The 22,896-nt window shown below is 36.2% G+C and overlaps 1 protein-coding gene across 4 annotated transcripts in view; it reads right to left on the minus strand.

The window, feature by feature from the left end:
* CNTNAP2 (contactin associated protein 2) overlaps positions 1 to 22,896 on the minus strand; it is a 1,981,926-nt gene that overhangs the window by 1,072,078 nt on the left and 886,952 nt on the right. Inside the window, exons 5-7 of one of the 4 annotated variants that reach the window (XM_025433996.3) lie at positions 16,980 to 17,183; positions 12,151 to 12,335; positions 5,658 to 5,801 (exon numbers count right to left, since the gene is read on the minus strand). In XM_025433996.3, the coding sequence (XP_025289781.1) occupies positions 5,658 to 5,801; positions 12,151 to 12,335; positions 16,980 to 17,183 (533 nt within the window). Of the gene's footprint in view, positions 1 to 5,657; positions 5,802 to 12,150; positions 12,336 to 12,614; positions 12,730 to 16,346; positions 16,460 to 16,979; positions 17,184 to 22,896 lie in introns of those variants that run through there. The other 3 variants (XM_035700120.2, XM_035700122.2, XM_035700121.2) reach the window with 3 other exon arrangements.

The following is a 22,896-nucleotide window of genomic DNA, read 5'->3' on the forward strand; positions in this document are numbered from 1 at the left end:
TGTCTGGAAAACCACAAATTACCAAAATTGGAACAGAAAGAAATAGAAAACCTGAGCAGGCCAATAGCCAGTGAGGAAATTGAAGCAGTTATCAAAAACTTCCCAACACAAAAAAGTCCAGGGCCAGATGGCTTCCCAGGGGAATTCCATCAAACATTTAAAGAAGAAATAATACCTATTCTACTAAAGCTTTTCCGAAGGATAAAAAGGGATGGAGTACTTCCAAACTCATTTTATGAGGCCAGAATCACCTTGATTCCAAAACCAGACAAAGACCCACCCAAAAGGAGAATTATAGACCAACATCCCTGATGAACATAGGGACGCAAAAATTCTCAACAAGATATGAGCCAATAGGATCAAACAATACATTAAGAAGATTATTCACCATGGCCAAGTGGGATTTATCCCCGGGATGGATGCAAGGCTGCTTCAACACTCATAAAGCAAATCAACGTGATTGATCACATCAACAAGAGAAAAAACAAGAACCAGATGATCCTCTCAATAGATGCAGAGAAAACATTTGATTTGAAAATACAGTATTCATTCCGGATCAAAACTCTTCAGAGTGTAGGGATAGAGGGAACATTCCTCAGTATCTTAAAAGCCATCTATGAAAAGTCCACAGCAAATATCATTATCAATGGGGAAAAACTGAGAGCCTTACCCTAAGATCAGGAACAAGACAGGGATGTCCACTCTCAACACTGCTATTCAACATAGTACTAGAAGTCTTAGCCTCAGCAAGCAGGCAACAAAAAGAAATAAAAGGCATTCAAATTGGCAAAGAATTAGACAAAACTTCTCTCTTTGTAGATGACATGATACTGTACATAGAAAACCCAAAAGACTCCATCTCGAGATTCCTAAAAACCATACAGCAATTCAGCAGTGTGGCAGGATACAAAATCAATGCCCAGAAATCAGTGGCATTTCTCTACACTAACAATGAGACTGAAGAAAGAGAAATTAAGGAGTCAACCCCATTTACAACTGCACCCAAAAGCATAAGATACTTAGGAATAAACCTAACCAAAGAGGTAAAGGACTTGTACCCTAAAAACTACAGGACACTTCTGAAATAAATTGAGGAAGACACAAAGAGATGGAAAAATATTCCATGCTCATGGATTGAAAGAATTAATATTGTGAAAATGTCAATGTTACCCAGGGCAATATACACGTTTAATGCAATCCCTATCAAAATACCACGGACTTTCTTCAGAGAGCAGGAACAAATAATCTTAAGATTTGTGTGGAATAGAAAAGACCTTGAATAGCCAGAGGAATTTTGAAAAAGCTGGGGGCATCACAATGCCAGATTTCAGGTTGTACTACAAAGCTGTGATCATCAAACAGTGTGGTACTGGCACAAAAGCAGACACAATGGAACAGAATGGAGAATCCAGAAGTGGGCCCTCAACTCTATGGTCAACTAATATTCAACAAAGCAGGAAAGACTATCCACTGGAAAAAAGATAAGTCTCTTCAGTAAATGGTGCTGGGAAAATTGGACAGTCACGTGCAGAAGAACGAAACTAGACCACTCTCTTGCACCATACACAAAGATAAACTCAAAATGGATGAAAGATCTAAATGTGAGACAAGATTCCATCAAAATCCTAGAGGAGAACACAGGCAACACCTTTTTTTTTAAATTGGCCACAGTAACTTTTTGCAAGATACAGCTATAAAGGCATAGGAAACAAAAGCAAAAATAAACTACTGGGACTTAATCAGGATAAAAAGCTTCTGCGCAGTGAAGGATACAGTCAACAAAACTAAAAGACAATCGTCAGAATGGGAGAAGATATTTGCAAATGACCCGTCAGATAAAGGGCTAGTATCCAAGATCTATAAAGAACTTATTAAACTCAACACCCAAGAAAAAAATGATCCAATCATGAAATGGGCAAAAGAATGAACAGAAATTTCACCAAAGAATACACAGACATGGCCAACAAGCACATGAAAAAATGTTCCACTTCACTTGCCATCGGGGAAACACAAATCAAAACCACAATGAGATACCTCCTCATACCAGTGAGAATGGGGAAAATTAACAAGAAAGGAAACAATAAATGTCGGAGAGGATGTGGAGAATGGGGAACGCTCTTGCACTGTTGGTGGAAATGTGAACTGGTGCAGCCACTCTGGAAAACTGTGTGGAGGTTCCTCAAAGAGTTAAGAATAGAGCTACCCTACAACCCAGCAGTTGCACTACTGGGTATTTACCCCAAAGATTATATGCAGTGAAAAACCAAGACACCTGCACTCCAATGTTTCTAGCAGCAATGCCCACAGTAGTCCAACTCTGGAAGGAGACTCAGTGTCTATCGACAGATGAATGGATAAAGAAGATGTGGTCTCTGTATACAATGGGATATTCCTCAGCCATTATAAATGACAAATACCCACTGTTTGGAGAAGGACAATCATCATATGGTTTCACTCATATGTGGAATATAAGAAATAGTGAAAGGGATTATAAGGGAAAGGAGGGAAAATGAATGGAAAAATTAGAGAGCGTGACAAAACATGAGGGACTCCTAACTCTGGGAAACAAACAAGGGGAAGTGGAAGTGGGCAGGGGGATGGGGTAACTGGGTGACAGGCACTGAGGAGCACACTTGATGGGATGAGCGCTGGGTGTTTATACTGTATGTTAGCAAATTGAATTTCAATTTTAAAAAAAAATGGGAAAAAAGGTTCTGAAAATCTACGTTTGCTTCCAACTTCTTTTATCCCACCGTAATATTCTGAGGAATATAATTTGATGACATTTCCATCTGGTCCTTCAATTATTTATTTATTTCACAATAACGCACCACCACGATATCTAGCTTTATAGTGATCATTCTTCCATTTCAGCACATTGACCATTATATCTATAATAGAATTATAGGGTGTCCCTCTGAATTAATATTCAAACTAAATTTGCACTGTAGCTTCACAGATAACAATTTTTAACTGCTTACTTTTACTAATGAAAAGAACTGCCTTTGCCTAATAATTGAGATGTTATAACTGATCAGATACCCATGTTGTGGGGAATGTCTCCCAACAAAATTAAATGGCCTTTCTGCGTAAAGGTGATGACTCAGAAGTCAAGATCGTGAGGTACTAGAGGACGTCATGAAGCAGACATGACTGCCAAGTAACCCATGAGCAGGACTCAGAGTTTGGAGGTTCCTCCCCTGTCCTGGGAAGGTATAGTCTATCTGCCTTCCCCATCCCCGGAGGCTGCACCAAGGATACAGTCTGGAGACAGAGACATGGTGTTGAGGCTATCCAACCTGGGTACTCAACTGGTTAAGGCCTCCTCTAACCATAACTGAATCTGGTTAAGACTTCTATATAAACTTTTAAGATTTGGCATGCAGGTGCAGAGACCTACTCATCTTGTGGCTGCCCAAGACAAGCCTAAAAGTGCCCTTGCTTATTAAACCTGCCACCTATCAATATGGGGTGATCTGTCTCTTTCTTCTGTCTCGTCCTGCCTTCTGCATCCAGGGGCTGTTTGCAGATGACACCCAGAAAGCTTTCCAGGAGGTTGTGAACCAGTATTAGGGAATGAGTAGGTCCAGGGTGAGCGCTGAGTCAATTTCACTGAAATATCACCACCTGACATCTTTGAAAGCAAATTTCCTTCATAAATATTCATCCTTTTAGAGTTGCTTACTTGTCTCTATCCTGCCTAAAACTTTAACATGTACATTTATTTTTGTTTAAAAGTTTATTCTATGTCTGCTCACTCTATTTCAACAAATATAATTATAGATAACTTATGCTTTACTAAATATCTTTGTTATTGAAGTTAAAATAGCATTTATAATGATGATATATTTTGTAGTTAAAGCTGCTCCAGGAATGAGTCTCCATAGTAAAATCTTTTTTGGTTTAGATGTCTAATGAATAAATCTCAGGACCAACTGGGAGGTTCGGGCAGAAATAACACTTCACGTCTTCTTAAAGGTACAAAATAGAGACAAAGTTTTCAGATGATTTGGATTCTGTACCTTTTTATCTTAAGCAATGCCTTCCGAGGGGGAAAAAAAGGAGCCTGGTACCATTTTATCCAAAGCTTAAAAGAGCATATGTATTAATACTGCTCTAGGTAAGAAAATCATAGCATGTAAGGAAACCATGATTTTGGGGGTCACATACTGTAAACGCCCATTCAGTCATCTTGGAAAGTTATTTCTAGGCAAAATCTCAGGTTTTTTTTTTTCATCTATAATATGTGTATGATAACATCTCTACTCATCTTGTAGTACTATTCTCAGACTATCATAAAAGTAACATTCCTAGCACAGTGTCTGCTGCCTTTAAGTGGAACTACTATTTTTCTCTATAGTCAATACATTTTATGAGATAATTTCAAAGTTCAACTTTTTACTCAGTATAAATTATTATTTTTGAAAAAGAATTATTGAAAAAAAATTCATATTAAATTATTTTATAATAATAATAATTTTCATACCCAACCTGAACTCCTGTTTATTCATGAGGGGATTTTTTTTAATGATTTTATTTATTTATTTGAGACAGAGAGAGCATAAGCAGGAGGAGCAGCAGAGGGAGAGGGAGAAGGAGACTCCCCACTGAGCTGGGAGCTGGATGTGGGACTCAATTCCAGGACCCCGGGATCACGACCTGAGCTAGAGGCAGATGCTTCACCAACTGAGCCACCCAGGTGCCACCAAGAGGGGATTTCTATTTGTCCAATCATTTTGTGAAAACCGCAGGCTCAAATGTGAGGCAACAGATCATCAGAGCTCTTTTGGAATACAGTGTAAGCACTCATAACATTGTCTGCTGCCAGTGGCTCTCAAATGCGTGGGTCTCTGCAATCCTAGACTCTCCCAAATAACACTTGCAGGTTGAAATTAACTCCTGTTCTTGCAGAAACATAGGGAACACATACTAGATATTTCAGCTGATATCTTTCAGTGATCCTAAGAAGTGTCCTGGGGAGGCAGGTATGCTAGAGCATTCTTCAATCTTTGCTCTCCTCCTTGAAATAAGTTAAACCTGGAAAAGACTCACTGTGGAGCTAGAAGAAGATCACTATTAGGTTCTATGTCACAGATTTCACTGTCCAGGGGCAGTCAATCCTTATTTAACTGCCTATACTTAGTATGGTTAAGGCTCTCACAAAAAAGTGTATTTATTTACTTACCTGGATGAATTATCTTTGGAAATATGGAAATGAATATGTTAAAGTCTCTGGCTGTCACACTTTTAAAATACTGAATTAAATCATAGACAAGAAATGGAAAGCCATATATGATAAGACATCTGGAAATGATAATGCCAACTTACCGGCTGCTGAACGGCTGGGACAAAGGGCAAGACCAAGGTATGCCTGTCCCTCTGATGTGGGGAATCCAGAAACACTGGGTCAAAATCCTTTGCCCCATCTATGTAAACCTTACCATCTACTGCAGGCTAATTTAATTAAAAAAACATCATTTATTCTCAGAGTATATCCACTATCTAGACTTTTGTAGATAATTCTAAAGTTATTTTTACGTTGTTGAGCCCAATACAAGTATGATGGCAAATGCTATGATGCTGTTGTTTAACACTCCAGCAAAACAAAGCTTCTTTGATTTTTCTATGAATGACTATTTTGGAGTGAATGATCTTACCACATTTGAGGGCTCTAGTTTCTTCCTTCTTGCAAGATCAGTTATGTTGATGCCATTGTAATTAATGCTCTCCATGCAGCCTTTGAAGTTCTTTCTACTGCTGGAACTTGGCTTCCCAGAGAAAGGTATGCCTCCAAAGGTTATCTTTGAGAAAAGAAAAAAATGTAAACATTCACACTGTATTTGACTTAATAAAATTTCACAATAAATTAGACTTAATAATTAACAAAACTGCTTATACAACCAAGCTCTCTATACTTCTCCCAGAATATACAGACATTTTTTTCTGCCTTCCAAATCTGTTGCATATTAAATTAAATTGTTCTAGATGTGCGTAACAGTATCATTCCAGCAATTAGATTATAACTTTAACAAGAAAATAGCAATAATCTCTTGTATTGTAACCACTCAAAAGGTATTTAATTTTCCTGAAATGTTTCAAAATATTTTATATAGCAACCTTCTTTTATTAAGTAATATTAAAAACACATTTTTATGTTTATCCTCCATAGACATACTAATGAATGTTTCTGGGCATCATGAGATAACCAGCACTGATATAATATAATAATAAACCTTATGTACAATGTAGACTTATTTTTTTTAAAAATTTTATTTATTTATTCATGAGAGACACAGAGAGGGAGGCAGAGGCAGGGGGAGAAGTAGGCTTCCCATGGGGAGCCCAATGCGGAACTTGATCCCAGGATTCTGGGATCGAGACCTGGGCTGAAGGCAGACGCTCAACCACTGAGCCACCCAGGCGTCCCCATGTAGACTTATTTTAATCTAAATGACCACTAAAGTCAAAGATTCACTAGACTTATTCTGAATGCAAAACACAGTTCAAAAAGTCTTATTACAATATTGATTAAAATATATATTAGGAGATGGAGGCTGCTCTCTGAGCACTATATGCCTGGAACTATTATAGGTCTTCTAAATCCTAAAGAATAAGATAGATGCTCTTCACTGTGATTCTCTGGCTACTATCACCTATAAGAAGAGATTATGTCAAGGCGCCTGGGTGGCTCAGTTGTAAGCATCTGCCTTGGGTTCAGGTTGTAATCTTGGGGTCCTGGGATCTGGCTGCATGGGGCTCCCTACTCAGCCAGGATTCTGCTTCTCTGTCTCCCTCCACCCCAATTCCCTGCTTGTGTACATCCGTGCTCTCTCTTTCTCAAATAAATAATAAAATCTTTAAAAAGAGAGAGAGAATATCTTTTCCCATATATCTTTGGCCAAATTACGGTACTATAGCATCAATTTCCTATAATACAAAATTATACTTAATATACGTATTGCCATAATGACATTTACTGCTAATAGTGAATTAGTGATAAATAAATCTAAATACTAACCAGAGCTGCAATACCAAGATATATAACCCAGATATTATTTCTCTTTTATTATTCAATGTTATCCTTATCTTTTCCTATAAAGCTTTGAAAATGAAAGCAATAGTTATGACATTTTTGAATGTCAAGAGTTCATATTTGAAACATAATGCACAGATTTTTTAAAAAAATATTTTATTTATTTATTCATGAGAGACAGAGAGAGAGAGAGGCAGAGACACAGGCAGAGAGAGAAGCAGACTCCATGCAGGGAGCCCAATGTGGGACTCGATCCCAGGACTCCAAGATCACGCCCTAGGCCGAAGGGAGGCACTCAACCGCTGAGCCACCCGGGCGTCCCTGCACAGATCTTTGTGTTCTAGGAGGCCATTAGCAATTTATGTTCTTTTATTTAGTGTCATGGCATCCTAGATGCTTAGTTTTTGCAGGAAAAAAAAAAAAAAAGCACAAATTAATGATAGATTATGACACAATATAAAAAAAGACCTCACTTAAAATAAAATTTGTTAATAATGGTTAGCAACCATTATGCATCATTTACCATAGAGTTTATATATGAAAGAAGGGAAAATTGAGAATATATAGAAATTAATTAGGACATGACAAAAGGAAAATTATAGTAATGTAAAATAGTAGAATTATTACGAAAATATTTTCAAGTGGCACTAAAAGGAACTTATTAGGTACAAATAAGTATACCTAATACCAAAGGTAAGAATTACTGATAATTATGTTAAGTGTTGTATTTCCTGTCTACAGTTTATTTTACCAATTCTTTCCTAGTTATTGGTAACAAAATCTATGCTTAATGACATGCGGCATCACATTTTGAACATTATTACTAAATACCATTTGAAACATATTGTCTCATTCTCTCTCCACGTGAACAGTTTATTTTGGGCCTTTCATTTTCTGTTTTGCTGATGATTAAACACGCCTGTGGTTTCTCTGCTTTCAGCATCCCTTAGCACATGTCCTACCTCATCATCACAGGTGCCCTAGTGAAGCAATACAGGCTCAACTTACCAGATTTCCTTACAACTAAGAGATGTGGGTTCACATCCCAATTCCTAATGTACCTAATCACATGATATTAGGTTGTTACATCTTCTGATTATGTATTCTCATCAGTAGGATGAAATACCTGGACCACGAATATTTTCTGATATTGTAATTATTCAGAAAGTCAAAAAAATGGTTGCAATTGTTGGATTATTCATCAGATATTCATATAACTCATATGACTGACTTATTAATGATCCTACCACTCAATAACAACCTTGAGTCTGAGGAGGTAATCACACTGACCATTTTGTTAGCCACCAAGTGTTTGCAAAATGTGGCAGACGGCTAGATACTTCTAGCGTCCTTTCTCCCTACCTTCTTTAGGAAAACAAGAATGCTTTTCAGCTGTGCACGTTGCTGTGCAGCTAACACATGGCATTCACCCACCTCTCTGAAACAAGTTTTGGTTTTATTGAGATGAAAGTAGTAGGACTGTGTTTAACTCCAAAAACCATAATCGAAAGAGGAGGAGAGCACAACCTTCTTCACTCTTCCTTCCCAATGGAATGCAAGATGGAATATGAACAGCCATCCTGGGTGATTTGCAATGGGACTGGAGTAGCAGCAAGGTTAGAGACCAGAGTCTTGATAACCCGGTCATTTGAGCCCAGTGTTACCTTAATGTTTTAGGTAGTTACCTTTCCTAGTGTTACCTGCCTAGTGTTACCTTTCAAATGAAGGAGAATAAACAAGCATCTGTTACGTGAGCCTAATTAATCATAACTGATATATATGGTGATTTCTATTACTTCCCATGGCTTCTTCATATAATAATGCTATGACAGGGGTACCTGGGTGCTCAGTCAGTTAAGTGCTTGCCTTCAGCCTAGATCATGATCTGAGGGTGATGGGATCAAGCCCCGCATTGAGCTCCCTGCTTCTGGGGAGCTTGCTTCTCCCTCACCCTCTCCGCTCCCCCTCTGTGAGCTCTCTCTCTGTCAAATAAGTAAATAATAAAATCTTTAAAAAATAATCTTATGACAAATGTGCTATTACATCCATTTTCCAAAAGGAGACTATGATTTGTCCACTGTCACACAACCAATAAGGAGCAAAAAGGGACTCAAACCCAGGCCTTTTGTCCCAGTTTGAGCCATGCAATTGATTCTCTACAAAATCTTAGCTGGTTTCCCCTCTAAAATCCTAGTGTAGTTCTACAGCTACCAGGGGGCATTCATTCCTCTACCTCCCAAGCAGACAGGTATTGCAAAAAGCAATGGCATAACATCCACAGTGATCTATCCTGGAATTTAGCTGAAGAAAAGAGAGAAGCCAGGCCAAACATCAGTGTGTGGTCCTGCCCTTTAGCTGAGAAGGATGTGTATCTGTTTACCTTTGTACCCTTTTTAGGGCACCATGTGGCTAGTAGCTGGCCTGCACACAGCGTTTGGCACACTTCACAGTGTCACGGGCTCCGGGAGGTGATAAGGTAAACTCTTAAGCCATCTTCCACAAAAATAAAGAGATTGAGGTACCTCAAAGGAACAAACTTGTTTTCTACTGCTTCGTTCATGATGTACATCTCTGGGAATAGTGATAGGTATTAGCTTTCCCCTACGGTGTGCTGAATCCCACTCATACTAGCCCATGAGAACTGATTGTTCAACAGAGCCATTGTTTAAAATTAAATCATATAGTTTTAAATTACATTAAATAATAGGTACTAAGAACTCATCTCTATATTTTTATTATTATGTATGTTCCTGAGATTACTTATATTCATTGTGTCTATATAAGCTGGGAATACTCTATCATGGTGTGATGTAATAAATATATTGGGTCTTTGTTCCCGGTTCCTGGCACAGGGCCTAAAACCCTTGGAATTTTCTGAGTGATAGAAATGTCTTCAGTTATTCATAACACCCCTCTTTTGGGGTTTGAGTCTAGTTACTATATGGATGAGTCAGAGGTATGTGTGAAAACTCAACTGACTCAGGATTCTTTATCAATAAATTTAAATTTCTTCCCAGTGTGTCTAATGATGCTTCAGGGCATTGTCATCTACAGCTGAGGTTCTCAAACATGGTATGTATGTTGATGGGTTTCAAAGTGTCCATGAAACTGCTGACTCTGTGTGTATGCATGAATATTCATGGATTCCACACAAACTCAATAGAGTCTATGACCTCAAATTTTTAATTCTGTTTTTTTGAAAATTGGAATTGTGTTTGCCCATTGCTAATGTTCCAAGATCTCTCATCTCTTCTCCGGTACTTCAAAGTTTATTAATGGAGGATGAATAATTCATCTTTAAGTTCTCTCATACAGTGGCAGATAAACCACCTAAGCCAAGAAATGTACTAATTTAGAAAAAAAACAAAAAACAAAAAAACTTCTGACATTTTCATGTTCTTTCTATTGCACCAATCATTTTGTTTTAAGGAGACTTTTTTGGGGGATGCAGTTATTTTCTGGTAACCTTAAATTTAATGTTAATAAAGTCTCAATATCAGACTTTATATAGCATAATCTATTTTAAACTCCTATTTAGGAATATATGTAATATATTCATCTCACAGAAAATTTAGAAACAATTTAAATATATAAGGAAAATAAAAAGCATAGTTGCAAATCCTAACTTTTTCAATTATTTTATAGTGAGCATATTTCACATTTTAAAAAAATTTATATACAGATATTGATTAACACATACATGTGTGTGTATATGTATATCAACAATTTCAAAACTGCGGGCAAGGCACGATGAGTTGGCACAGAAAACTCACAGGGTCACAGCCACCATACACTTCTTACATTTTTTTTCTTTTCTTTTTCACTTCTTAGTTTTAAAGGATACACAGCAATATTGGACATGTTCTAGGCATTATGTGAAACGCTAGCTTGACCTACTTCACCATTCCAACATCCTACCACATTGCTTTTGAAGATCTCCAGTCCTAGTGAAGGTGAGCTTTTTATCACTTCTCTCATAAAAAGAGCGTCACATGAAAGTAAAAGTGGAACAGAAGATGAAGATGGCAGTCAAATCTGATCCCAAAATCGAAGGAGTTGTACCACACAGGGACACTCATCCCATTAGCAAATGATCATTGCTGTTTTAAGAATTAAACAACATTTTTTTTCATTTATCTTTTTTTTTTTTTTTGAATGGCTACTGAGTTGTTAGGACATCAACATTTATTAAGTAGTCTGGCTCTGTTACAGAATGGTCTAGGACATCTGTGGAAAAATTAATAACATACTGGGGTTTTCATGAAGAAAGAAAGCTTAGAAACCCCTTGCTAAATAATATCTCATCCTATTTATTTTGATGATACACTCTTTTTGTTCATTTAGTGTTACTCCTTTTCTCTTGGAATATGTAACACTGTGATGGACATCTTACAGAACTCTTATCTCTATATATGATTAATATTTTTGGTGGATATTTTGAGGTTGAACTGCTCTCCAAACAATTTATTTTAAAAACCTGAAATGCCTACCTGTATAAAATGGGAATTTATAGTTTTTATGAGACCAATATGATTGATTACTTTTTTTACTTTTGATCATTCATAAGATAAACTATATGTCCTTTTATTTATGGAGAGCCTCTTAAAACATTCTATATTTTACCTTATTATTTCTTCTATGATAATTATATCTGAGCAAACATAACCTGACAAAAAAAAAACTATAGTAATGAAGTCATAAATGACTTAATATAAATCAGAACTCAGGATTTCTTAGTATTTTGTAATAAATATTAATCAATCATGTGTTTATAATATATTGTCTATCCTCAAGAATCATAGGTGGTTTATATCATAATTAACTACCAATGGAAAGATTACAACATATATTTGTTCTGGACTTACTAAACTGCCCTGATGACATGATATATGGTCTGTTCTCATTAAATTATTACTTTGGTACTAAGATTTTTAAACTATTTCCAATATTCTTTGAAATTACAGATTTAGAAATGAATAAATGACACATTAGACCCTAAAGGTGAAAGATAATTTTTCTTTGGAAAATAAAACAAATGGAGTGGGCAGGTATGACAATAACACAATGACGCAGTCAGAGACTCAAGATCTAGTACAATGGATGGGTCCTCAGCTCACCTCGTAGTCCAGGTCCAGGTAGTCGAATTCTCCATTGGTGCGGAAGTGCTGCACACCTCTGTCCAGGGTGAGGTTAATGCTCCGGCCCTGGCGCTCAATGACCACAGAGTGCCAGTGGTGATCATCTAGCAGACTTCCAGTCATCACGGACGTGTGGCCATAGATGGGGCCCAGCTGGTTGCTTCCTGAGTCATGGAATGGACAGAAATGAGGCAACAACACCACAGCCACGTTGTGTAGCAGCACACCTTCCCCTACAGCCACAGGCTGGTGCCCCACTCAAGTCCTGTCTACTGACTATAGTATGGGGGAACCAGCATGTAAATATACTTCAAGACAGTTTCATATTCAAAATTCATAAAAGCTAATAAAGATGGAAAACACCACCTTTGAAAAGAAAAGAAAAATGAGCATTTTATTTTTTACTGTGCCATGAATTCTGCTAAATGTTCCAGGTTCCTTACAAAGTCAGTGCCCCGTGGCTCGGGAGCCAAGTGCCTGGGTTCTCCTGCTGGCTCCCGGCTCCACCACTGGCTCGCTCTGTGATCCTGGGCAAGCTGGCAGCTTCTCTGCACCTATGTTGCCTCATATATAAAATGTAGAAAATTAGGCTACCAGCTTTTCAAGGTTGCTATGATAATTAACTTAATTAATAGATGCAAAGGACTTAACAAACTTCTTGGCATATAGCGAACATTAGCTAAATGTTTACCTGTTAACAGTCTTCTATTATTGCCGTTATTTTTGTTATTGGTCAAGAAAACACAGCATGATACTTCCCACTTTCCACTGACTCCAAAAGCATAATTTTAAGGACAATGTAATATTTAATGGCATGGAAAATTAACTTGAATTACACTTTAAAATAAAAACTTGCAAAAATATGTATGTACCATTAATCTAGCTTTGAAAGCAGATTTCCATGGCAACAAGACTGTAAATGAGAGTGAAAGGTTGTGAGAATCTAAAATGTTTACTAGGGTCATCTCTGGATACTGTTTACATGTTTTATGCTATCTTCTATTTTGTCTAATCAAGCACTGCTTTTCATGGTCAGGCAAAACTAAATGCTCTAAAAATATAACATGATTCCAAAACAAACAGTATAATATAAATAGGAGAAATATAAATTGATTAGAGCACTGAGTGATTTCCTTTTTTTTTCCCTTTTCACATTTAGAATGCTAATGATGCCTAAACCTGGCATTTTCTATGGTTTTACTGGATCAGATCTTCTTTCCTTCCAGTGATGAAACCAAATGTGCTGTGACTGTGATTGTGATTCAACTGTCTGTGCACATGTGGCAGTGGGACAGAGAGGGAGAAAGAAAAGTAGGAGTACGTCTAAGAAAAGGATATACTCTATTTTATTACTTTAAATTACTGTAAATGACTAGAAGACTGAGTAGTAGCAGCTAGATATGCCTGATATTTAGGTAATGGCATTAAAAAGGCACAGTGGACATAGGAGTGAGTGCATTTCCACGACTCTCATAAATTCCAGTCAGTCAATAAAACTCTAAGTAAACTGCTTTCCAGTGAAATGGCAATGATCCTTCTGTGAGGTCAGAGGATCAGCTACGAGTTTCAGAACAGTAATGTCACACATATATAAGGCACAGTGGCTTTTAAAAGGCTTCTCTGTGTGTTTCACTTAAAAAAAAAAAAAAAACAAGAAAGGTTTGAAAAAGCAAACATCCTTAGATATAACTCAATTGCTCCGAGTGTGTGTGTGCATATTTTAAAAAGTACTTACATTTGGTTTTCTGATATCTATCCCCCTCTACGCCCCCTATTTCTCCTTATCTTCTACTGAAACTTGTTTCAAAAATGATTTAGAGATATTTTTCCCAGATAATACATGAATACATGTACATAATTATAAGTGGAGAGTATTGTGAAGAATTAATATGTGTTACATTAATAAATCATTTCCAGCACTAAACCTAGTTCAGTCTAATTCCTTCCAGATTTTATTCCTATACATATATTTAACTATATACATATATACTTATGTGTGCATATATAATAAAAAATATTGAGATATTACTTATAATATTTTATACTGCAGTTTAATTTAATGTTTTATTTTTTATTTTTTTAATTTTTTTAATAATACATTTATTTTTTATTGGTGTTCAATTTGCCAACATACAGAATAAAACCCAGTGCTCATCCCGGGTAGGAAATATCAGAAAGGGAGACAGAACATAAAGACTCCTAACTCTGGGAATGGGTGACAATTTAATGTTTTATAGTAATTTTTTAGAATTAAAATTATTCACAGATATTTTAAATTCATATCGACATATTTCTTCTATATGCTTAGCTTTTTTTTCCCAATTTTTGACAGTGTAATCAATATTACCAAGTACGTCCTTAGACTTATATCCTATAACCATCTCCCATTATTTCCTTACATTATTAGATTAACATATACAGGCAATTTTTAGATATCTGAAGACACTGTCAACTGTTCTATTGAAAATATTTTCTGATACAAAGAACAGTACAAAGAATTATGTCACACATTCATCAATACTGATATTTTTAAATTGATTTACTTAACAAAAATTAGTCATTATTTTATCATGCATTTATTTTATAGACAGTACCATAGAACATCTGATGTTCATAGAATACTTCTACATTTTCTTCTATGCATTACCTTTTATGTCCTATGTCTACATTTTCTCGTAAAGCCTTGTTGGCATTCTTAAGGAGTGGTATAAATTCTTACTCATGAATGCACTAAACGTCCATATTTGACATTTGCATTTTTCTAGTTTCACATGCATTGTGATTTTACGTAATGTCAAATAATTCAATATTTTTTGTGTAATTAACCGATCCAGCTTTTTGTGCGTTTTTCTTCTTCATTTTTTCTTATAGAAGCTATTATTTCTATCAGATCAGATTTGAAGTGAGGAAAGTTTCATAATAAAGGGTAAATCTTTATAGACATTGTATCAAGTATTACCAACAAAAAAAAAACTAACTGAAACTGCATATTTTAGTATAGTACGAACTTTCAAAGTAATAAAATTTAAATTGTAGAACACAAGCCATATTTGGAAATGTCTAGACCACTCAGACTGATAAGCAGGTCAAAAAAGACAGGATCTGGTTTTGGGTTCTTATCTTTAGTTTTGTAGTTTTCGACTGGGACACATATGAACTTTAACTATTAATATATTTTAGTTATAATATTTTTGTAGAATTCTCTTATTATTTACAACAGAAGAAAATTTATGGAATACGTGATGCCTTCCAAAAAATTCTTGCATAAATCCCAAAACTTTTAGCCAACCAAGAGATTTAAAAATGCTTTGAAAACAACAAAAACCCAAGACAAAATAAGAACTCATTCAAGTTTAACTCATTCTTCAGCCAATATTTTATTTCTCAATTTCTGATTCTCTGATTTCTAGTTAGATTATGTTTGAAAAATTCAGTTCCACATTTCTCATCTTTTCTTAACCTATGTCAATAAAACTACCATCCTTTCTATTCCAAGGAGAGAAAATCAACAGTAACTTCTATGTAGTCTAAGCCAATCAATATTCACCTGCCTATCGTCATCTTAGGTGAATTCAACAAAATAGCTGCCTCTTTTCTTTCCCTGGTCTCTGATACCACACATTCCTATTTCCTCCTGCTTACTGCCTATTCCCCTCAGTCTTCATGTAAACTTCCTCTCCCTCCCATTAATACATGCAACTCCCTAATTGAAATCTCAACTCTGATGTCTAATAAATCAAAATGCATCACGTTCACTTTAGACCTCCTGTATTAGAGGAAACTAATAATCCTTTACCAGAACTCTAGAGAAAATATAGACTTGTCTCTACTTCTGAAAATGGCACTTAAGTTCCTTTGATGTGTAGGAACTTCGCTTCTTCTCTTTCTTCCTCGTTACATATCATTGTTAAACTTACCACTGAAGTCATCTCCCACCTAGACCTACTTCCCTGAATCTCCACTGAGCCACCTCTGCAAGCCCAGGCTACATCTCACTTGCATTATGAGGGAGTCTAGCTTTGAAGTTCATGCAAATGCAAGCATTTTCTTTTACAGAAGTCTCAGTAAACTTTTAAAAATAAGATCATGATGCCATGTAGTTTAAGGCCTACCAACAGCTTCTTTTTCTTGACTAACACCGCCTAAAACCTTTCCCATGCTGTATAGGATCTTACAGGATTTGAACAATCCCCAACTTTCAGTTTCCGTCTTCTCCACTGACTCACTTCATTTCATCTACCCATACCAGCCTCCCTCCTGTTCCTTGAACATGTTGGATCTTCATCAGTAGTGACTGGTAGCTGGAATGCTCTTCTCTCGGATATTCTCACGGCAGTTATAGCCATAACTGAGATCTCAGCTAGTGTATCTTCTCCAGGAGGATGTTCCTTCATACATATGCATACATATCTCTGCAGTATCTCTTATCATTTTAGCTTATTTGATTGATTTTACACCACTTATCATTATTTGAAGACAATGCTTTTGATTTAGTTGTTTTAAAATAATAGATAATATATTTTCTAGCTCCTCCACTAGGTCATAAACTTCATGAACTTAAGGACCTTCTCTATTGGTTCACCACTGTTTCTCAGATGCTAGTATATAGTACCTTGCTAAGGACAAGGACATAAGAATTATTTTTTTAATGAATAAGTACATATGGATTAAACCACTATGGGTTAAAGATGAATTGATAATGGGAACTGCTTTTTTATAATTTCCATTTTAAGAATTAAGGAACATTCACATTTTACTAATGGGAAGATTAATAAATGAATAAAATGGTGCCAAAAGTCAGAACATACCTAGGTTTAAGCTGAAGACCAGCTTGGCTTTTTTCAGTTCCAGGGTGATGTAATCCCCTTGCTGTCCTTCCCCATGCAAGATCACCCCTTCACTTTCAGAGGTTTTAAATTTCAAGGTAATGACGTCTTTCAGTGTTTTCATCTTCTTGTTTCTGAATCTATATGGTAACACGACGTGGCCATCAAAGTTGATAACATCAGCCCCTAAGAGAAGAAACAAATAACATTTTATTTCAGTTCTTGGATGTCACTACCCAGTGTGAAATACACCCACTTCCAATGCGTGTTTGCACAGATGAAATGAGAAAGAAGTGTTTTTTCCTGAAAAAATCTGGAGTCCTGGGTTTTTGTTCTATTTCTTCTTTTGGTTCGTCTGTTCTGAAATAAATTTTATGGAAAATATTCATAAAAATTGATCAAAGAAATTTTTATCAGTATCAAATCATCCTTTAATTGTAATACTAACAACATAAATACTGTTAATGATTTATAAGCCTCAAATTTTAACTTGTGAGTCTGGAGTTTACTTGAAAAAAAATAAAATTTTTAATTCTTGACATATTATGAGGTTTTAATGTTTTCCTTCTTAAATGGGACTAATTATTCATGATTTTTAAGTACACATTTTGCTCACAAATTTATTTTTTTGACATAGAACAAAGGATCCTGAAATGTGGAATTTAATGATATACTCATTCCTCTAATGGTTTTTAATGTTCTACTGCATTTTCAACAAATGTTATGGTAGTACCCAGAGTTTATAGCTAACTGAACTTCAAGAAGCTTTGTGCTATTTGCTCTTGGACCTCAAGAAGAACAAATACACTATGACTAGAGTAGCTCTAATTTGGTTTTAGAAAATTTTACTGAAGACGTGAAATGATATAGGCTTTTTAAAAATATAAACAATTTTGTCACCACCCTCGGAAACAAGTGATGGTGGGAAGGGGGGTGGTGGAATAGTTTCATAACTGCCACTTACATCAGAAATGGAAAATGACATGAATCTCATTATGCACTACTGGTCAGTAGGTTTCAAATCCATGGAATGGCTCAAAGATGAACTGTAATTATTCAGAGTAGATTTTGAGTACAAATAGAAACCTACTTATGATAATTAGACCTTTGTAATTAAAAATATTTTTTAAAATCCATTTCTTTAAGCTTTTGATTTTGAATAATAGAAAATGCAGTCAAACTGGATAGCTCTAATTACTTTAGAATTACAAGCCTGAATGAAGCCTGCCTCTCAATTTGGAGCAAGGTCTTGCTAAGGATTTTCACAGTGACAGTGGAGAAAAATAATAGCAAGTTTAAAGCCTGTTGGAGAAATATTTTTTTCATCTCATGTCCTAAGTCCCTGGCACCTGTATACTTCAACTGCCACAGGAAATACCTTGGCCCCCAACTCTCAAGTATAAGAGCATGTCCCCTCACCGTAGCCTCAGTGGATGTGCAGAGCTACCATAGCTAGTCACTCTTTTTGTGCACTACTTGCAATTATAAGTTTTGCTCTTATTTCTTATTTGAGATTTGTCGTATTCAAAAAAGTTCAGAAAGAAAAATGGAACTTTGCACTTTAAGTTTTCATTCTTATAGTCGATTCTTTACCATCCATAAAAAAGACCTTCTTAATCAACAAAATTCTGTTCTCTAAGACTAAATCACAGAGGTTTATTTTACTATGGGGGGAAAATCAACCATTAAATTTAGGCTTCTGCTAACACTGCAAAGCCAATTAGACTTTAGCTTAATCATCTATACTGTCACAGCTGAATTCCAATTGCAGTATCTTTATCATCTGTGATGAGAGGTAAGAGAGAAAAAAGTGGAATCTGATTATAAGATCTCAGGTTGAATTTATAAATGCAGCAGTTGGAAGAAATTACTTTTTGTCTGAAAAGTGCATAAATGAAAAGTCAGGAGGAGGGAGTAAATCCGGAACCCCAGAAAGTAATTTTGCAGTCAATTTCATGTCAGTGACAGTTGACTAATAGACACATCATTTTTAAATATCTTCAATATATATTAATTGACATAAAATATTCCCCATTCATCTTTCAGGAAGTAAATGTTCTCTAAGCTTAGATAGAGGAAAGAATCCACCCCTACCATATCTTCTCCTAAATCAAAATTTACAATCAGTTCTAGGTATGGAGTAGTACAAATGCTGGTGCCTCTCTTCCCCAGTTTTAGAGCAATGGAAAGAGTGAGAGAAAGGATGGGCATGGTTTATTTCTTCAGAGAGTCGTAGAATATCAGCAAAAACATAAAGGAACACTATTTATGCGGACTAAGCCTTATCTTGCAAATGGTAAGTGGTCATTTGAGAAATTGATAAAATGCTCTGCAAACCAGGCCTTTTACATTATGAAATCAAAGTTGTTCTTCTATAACTGGTTTAAAGCTTGCATAATATCAGCATAAAGATGTGAGCTCAGAGTTGTCTTTGAAAACGCAAAATTCCTAGAAATAACCTGTGATATAATATTCATACAGAAATATATACATACACTTTTAACAGAGTCCGGGATATGGTAAAATCTATTAGAATTTAATTCTATTTCCTACAAAAATATATTTAAATTTCATTTGACATCTAATAATATGTTGTGCTTATTTTGGGACAAGCCACCTTTTTTCCCCCTATTACCCTGATTGCTTATCACTCCCTAGAATTAAGTTTTCTATGCAGTGATTAAATATGTATGGTTGAACTGTTTAAGCAATCTGAGCAACAACAATGGCTAGTCAAAGAGTGAATGCAAAATCAGAGCGCTTCCACAATTTTGTTTCTAACAATAACTCAGAGAGCTGGTAACGTGCCCAGTTCATCAAAACATCATGGGAGAGAAGGCTTTTTTCTTTTCTTTTTAATTTCATTGTTAGTCTTTACTTTGATTTTGGAGAAGACATTTTGGAGAAGAGGGTTTAACATCTAAAGCTTTTAATAGTTAAAAAAATCCTTTGCTATATTTTTTACTACAAGTTTAATATATATTTACTGTTAAAAGGAAATCAAATAATACAGAAACAGAGAACGTATAATGTGACTCCCAAAACAGGGGATCACCAATATGATCGATATGGGCAAAAGGTCAGTGCACAGCCTTCCCGATGTTATTCATTTACTTATATATCCACCTACCTCCTCATGTAATGTATGGAATTATTCATATACTATTATATATACATACATGCATAGATGTGTGTGTAAATGTGGGAGGTGTGGGTGCATGTGTGGGGGCAGTAGAGACAGAGATGAGAATGTCATTTCCTTTGGATATAGTTCAAAATGTTGACTGGTAAGCAGCTTGAATGTTGGGTAATATAATATTTATAAATATTAGTTGGGAAATTGTATGTTTTAGCTAATTAGTATATTTTGTTGGTCTTCATGCACCAAGGCACTTATATAAAGTAAGAATATATCTAATTTGAAAGGTAATTTATCCTGTTTATTTGAAAAAGTTAAAAATGTAGGGATGCCTGGGTGGTTCAGTCAGTTAAGCATCTGACTCTTGGATCTGGCTAGGATCATGATCTGGTCATGAGACTGAGCCCCACATGGGGATCCATGCTCGGCCTGAGTTGGCCTGAGATTGTCTCCCTCCCCCTGAACTCTGGAAGTAAAGTTTAAAAACACTATAAAAGATAGAATTTGCTTAGTTTTGCAAATGTTCTTCTTCTAAGTCAGAGGTCAATATTTTGGATATGACCAGACAGCATTCCTGCCATCTTTACTCTTTATCCATCCAATGATTTCTATTCTTGATAGTATTTATCCCTATCATATATATTTTTAAGATTTTATTTATTTATTCATGAGAGACAGATTGAGAGAGAGAGAGAGAGAGAGAGAGAGAGGCAGAGACACAGGCAGAGGGAGAAGCAGGCTCCATGTAGGGAGGTGGATGCGGGACGCGGTCCCGGGACCTCAGGATCACATTGGCCCCGGGCCAAAAAGCAGGCACCGAACCACTGAGCCATCCAGGGATCCCCTGTACCTGACATATTTATGTGCTTCTACATTTATAGCATTATACACACTCTCTTCTGCTGAAAACATATGCATCAGAGACTTTGTGTCCCCCCCCTCCACCCTGATGCCCAGTACTTAGTGCCTCAGAAACAGCCCATACTCATTCAGTATTTGTTAAATGGCTGTATGTTGTCATTGCTATTTCAATAAATTGGATTAAAGTATTATAGACATCATTGTTTTATACTTTTTCATTAGAGATGAGAATCACTAGTTGCAAGAGACATCAAGAATCATTCTGATCCCTTTTGGTGCTGTAATTATTCAAATATACAAGGTTTCAACTGTTGGAGAAAAAAATGATAATATTAGGCTACATGCTGTGGTGGAGGGTGGAATTCACTCCATTTTTATTAATTGAATCGGTATTATTCAACCAACAGACATTAACTCTGGAGGTACGTGATCTATTTCATCTCATCTGCACACTGCTTTGATCTGATTAATTTCTTCCTTCTAATCCACTGCCTTTTCTTTCAATATATCTGTGGTTTAAACCTAAATAGTTAAAATAGACCCCAAAATGTCAATAACAGCTAATTTAGAGTAATAGCAAATGAGCCTTCTCCAAATCCTACAAAAAATATCTAATATAGACTCTGAAAAGTCACTTCTCTTTCGGGAAAAGAATAAAACAAAAACAAAAACCTTCAAGGCTCTTTCATGAAGGTCAGCATCTCACATTTTGTGCAATATTTCTCCTTAAAATGTGCTGCTTTGCTGCTGGGGATTTACCCCAAAGATGCAGATGCAATGAAATGCCGGGACACCTGCACCCCAATGTTTCTAGCAGCAATGTCCACAATAGCCACACTGTGGAAGGGGCCTCGGTGTCCATCGAAAGATGAATGGATAAAGAAGATGTGGTCTATGTATACAATGGAATATTCCTCAGCCATTAGAAACAACAAATACCCACCATTTGCTTCAACGAGGATGGAACTGGAGGGTATGATGCTGAGTGAAGTAAGTCAATCGGAGAAGGACAGACATTATATGGTCTCATTCATTTGGGGAATATAAATAATAGTGAAAGGGAATAGAGGGGAAGGGAGAAGAAATGGGTAGGAAATATCAGAAAGGGAGACAGAACATGGAAGACTCCTAACTCTGAGAAACGAACTAGGGGTGGTGGAAGGGGAGGAGGGCAGGGGGTGGGGGTGAATGGGTGATGGGCACTGAGGGGAGCACTTGATGGGATGAGCACTGGGTGTTATTCTGTATGTTGGCAAATTGAACACCAATAAAAAATAAATTTATTATTAAAAAAATGTGCTGCTTTGCCCTTAGGTACTTGAAAACTCATAGTAGAACAACAACAACAACAACAACAACATCAGAGGGATCCGATTTTATTTTTCCATAAAACTGGACTCGAGTATTTAATGGCCTAGAAGATCCATATGGACCTTCCACAGGCAAATCTAACTCTATGAGTCCAACCTGTAATTCCTTCTCTGGGGGCCCAAACACTTGCTCTTGTACCCATTATCTAGTCAAGACAGAGATCTGAGGCTTTCTTCAGCTTCTTCCTATCTTAGTTGCCCACATTCACTCAGTTTTAAGCTCTATAAATAAAGCCCATCTTTGGTTTTAAAACAAAGAGTTTATTTTTTATGCATGCCTACCAAACTACCATCACCTCACACAGTGTCTATGACATTAACATTGCTGGAAGATGATTCCCACGCTCTAGTCTAACTTCCCTTAAATCTATCCTCCACACAGAAGCTAAAAAGATCTTTCTAAAATAAACTTTGTTGTCGAAAAACTCTTCAGCATGGCCTACAAGACCCTCCATGATAGAAACCCTGCCTTTTTTCCATGGCTTATGTTTTCACATAGGTTTAGGCATCCTCCGAGCTTCAGATAATT

This window comes from Canis lupus, chromosome 16 (genome assembly GCF_003254725.2).
Source record: "Canis lupus dingo isolate Sandy chromosome 16, ASM325472v2, whole genome shotgun sequence".
In the NCBI taxonomy this organism is placed as follows: Eukaryota; Metazoa; Chordata; class Mammalia; order Carnivora; family Canidae; genus Canis; species Canis lupus.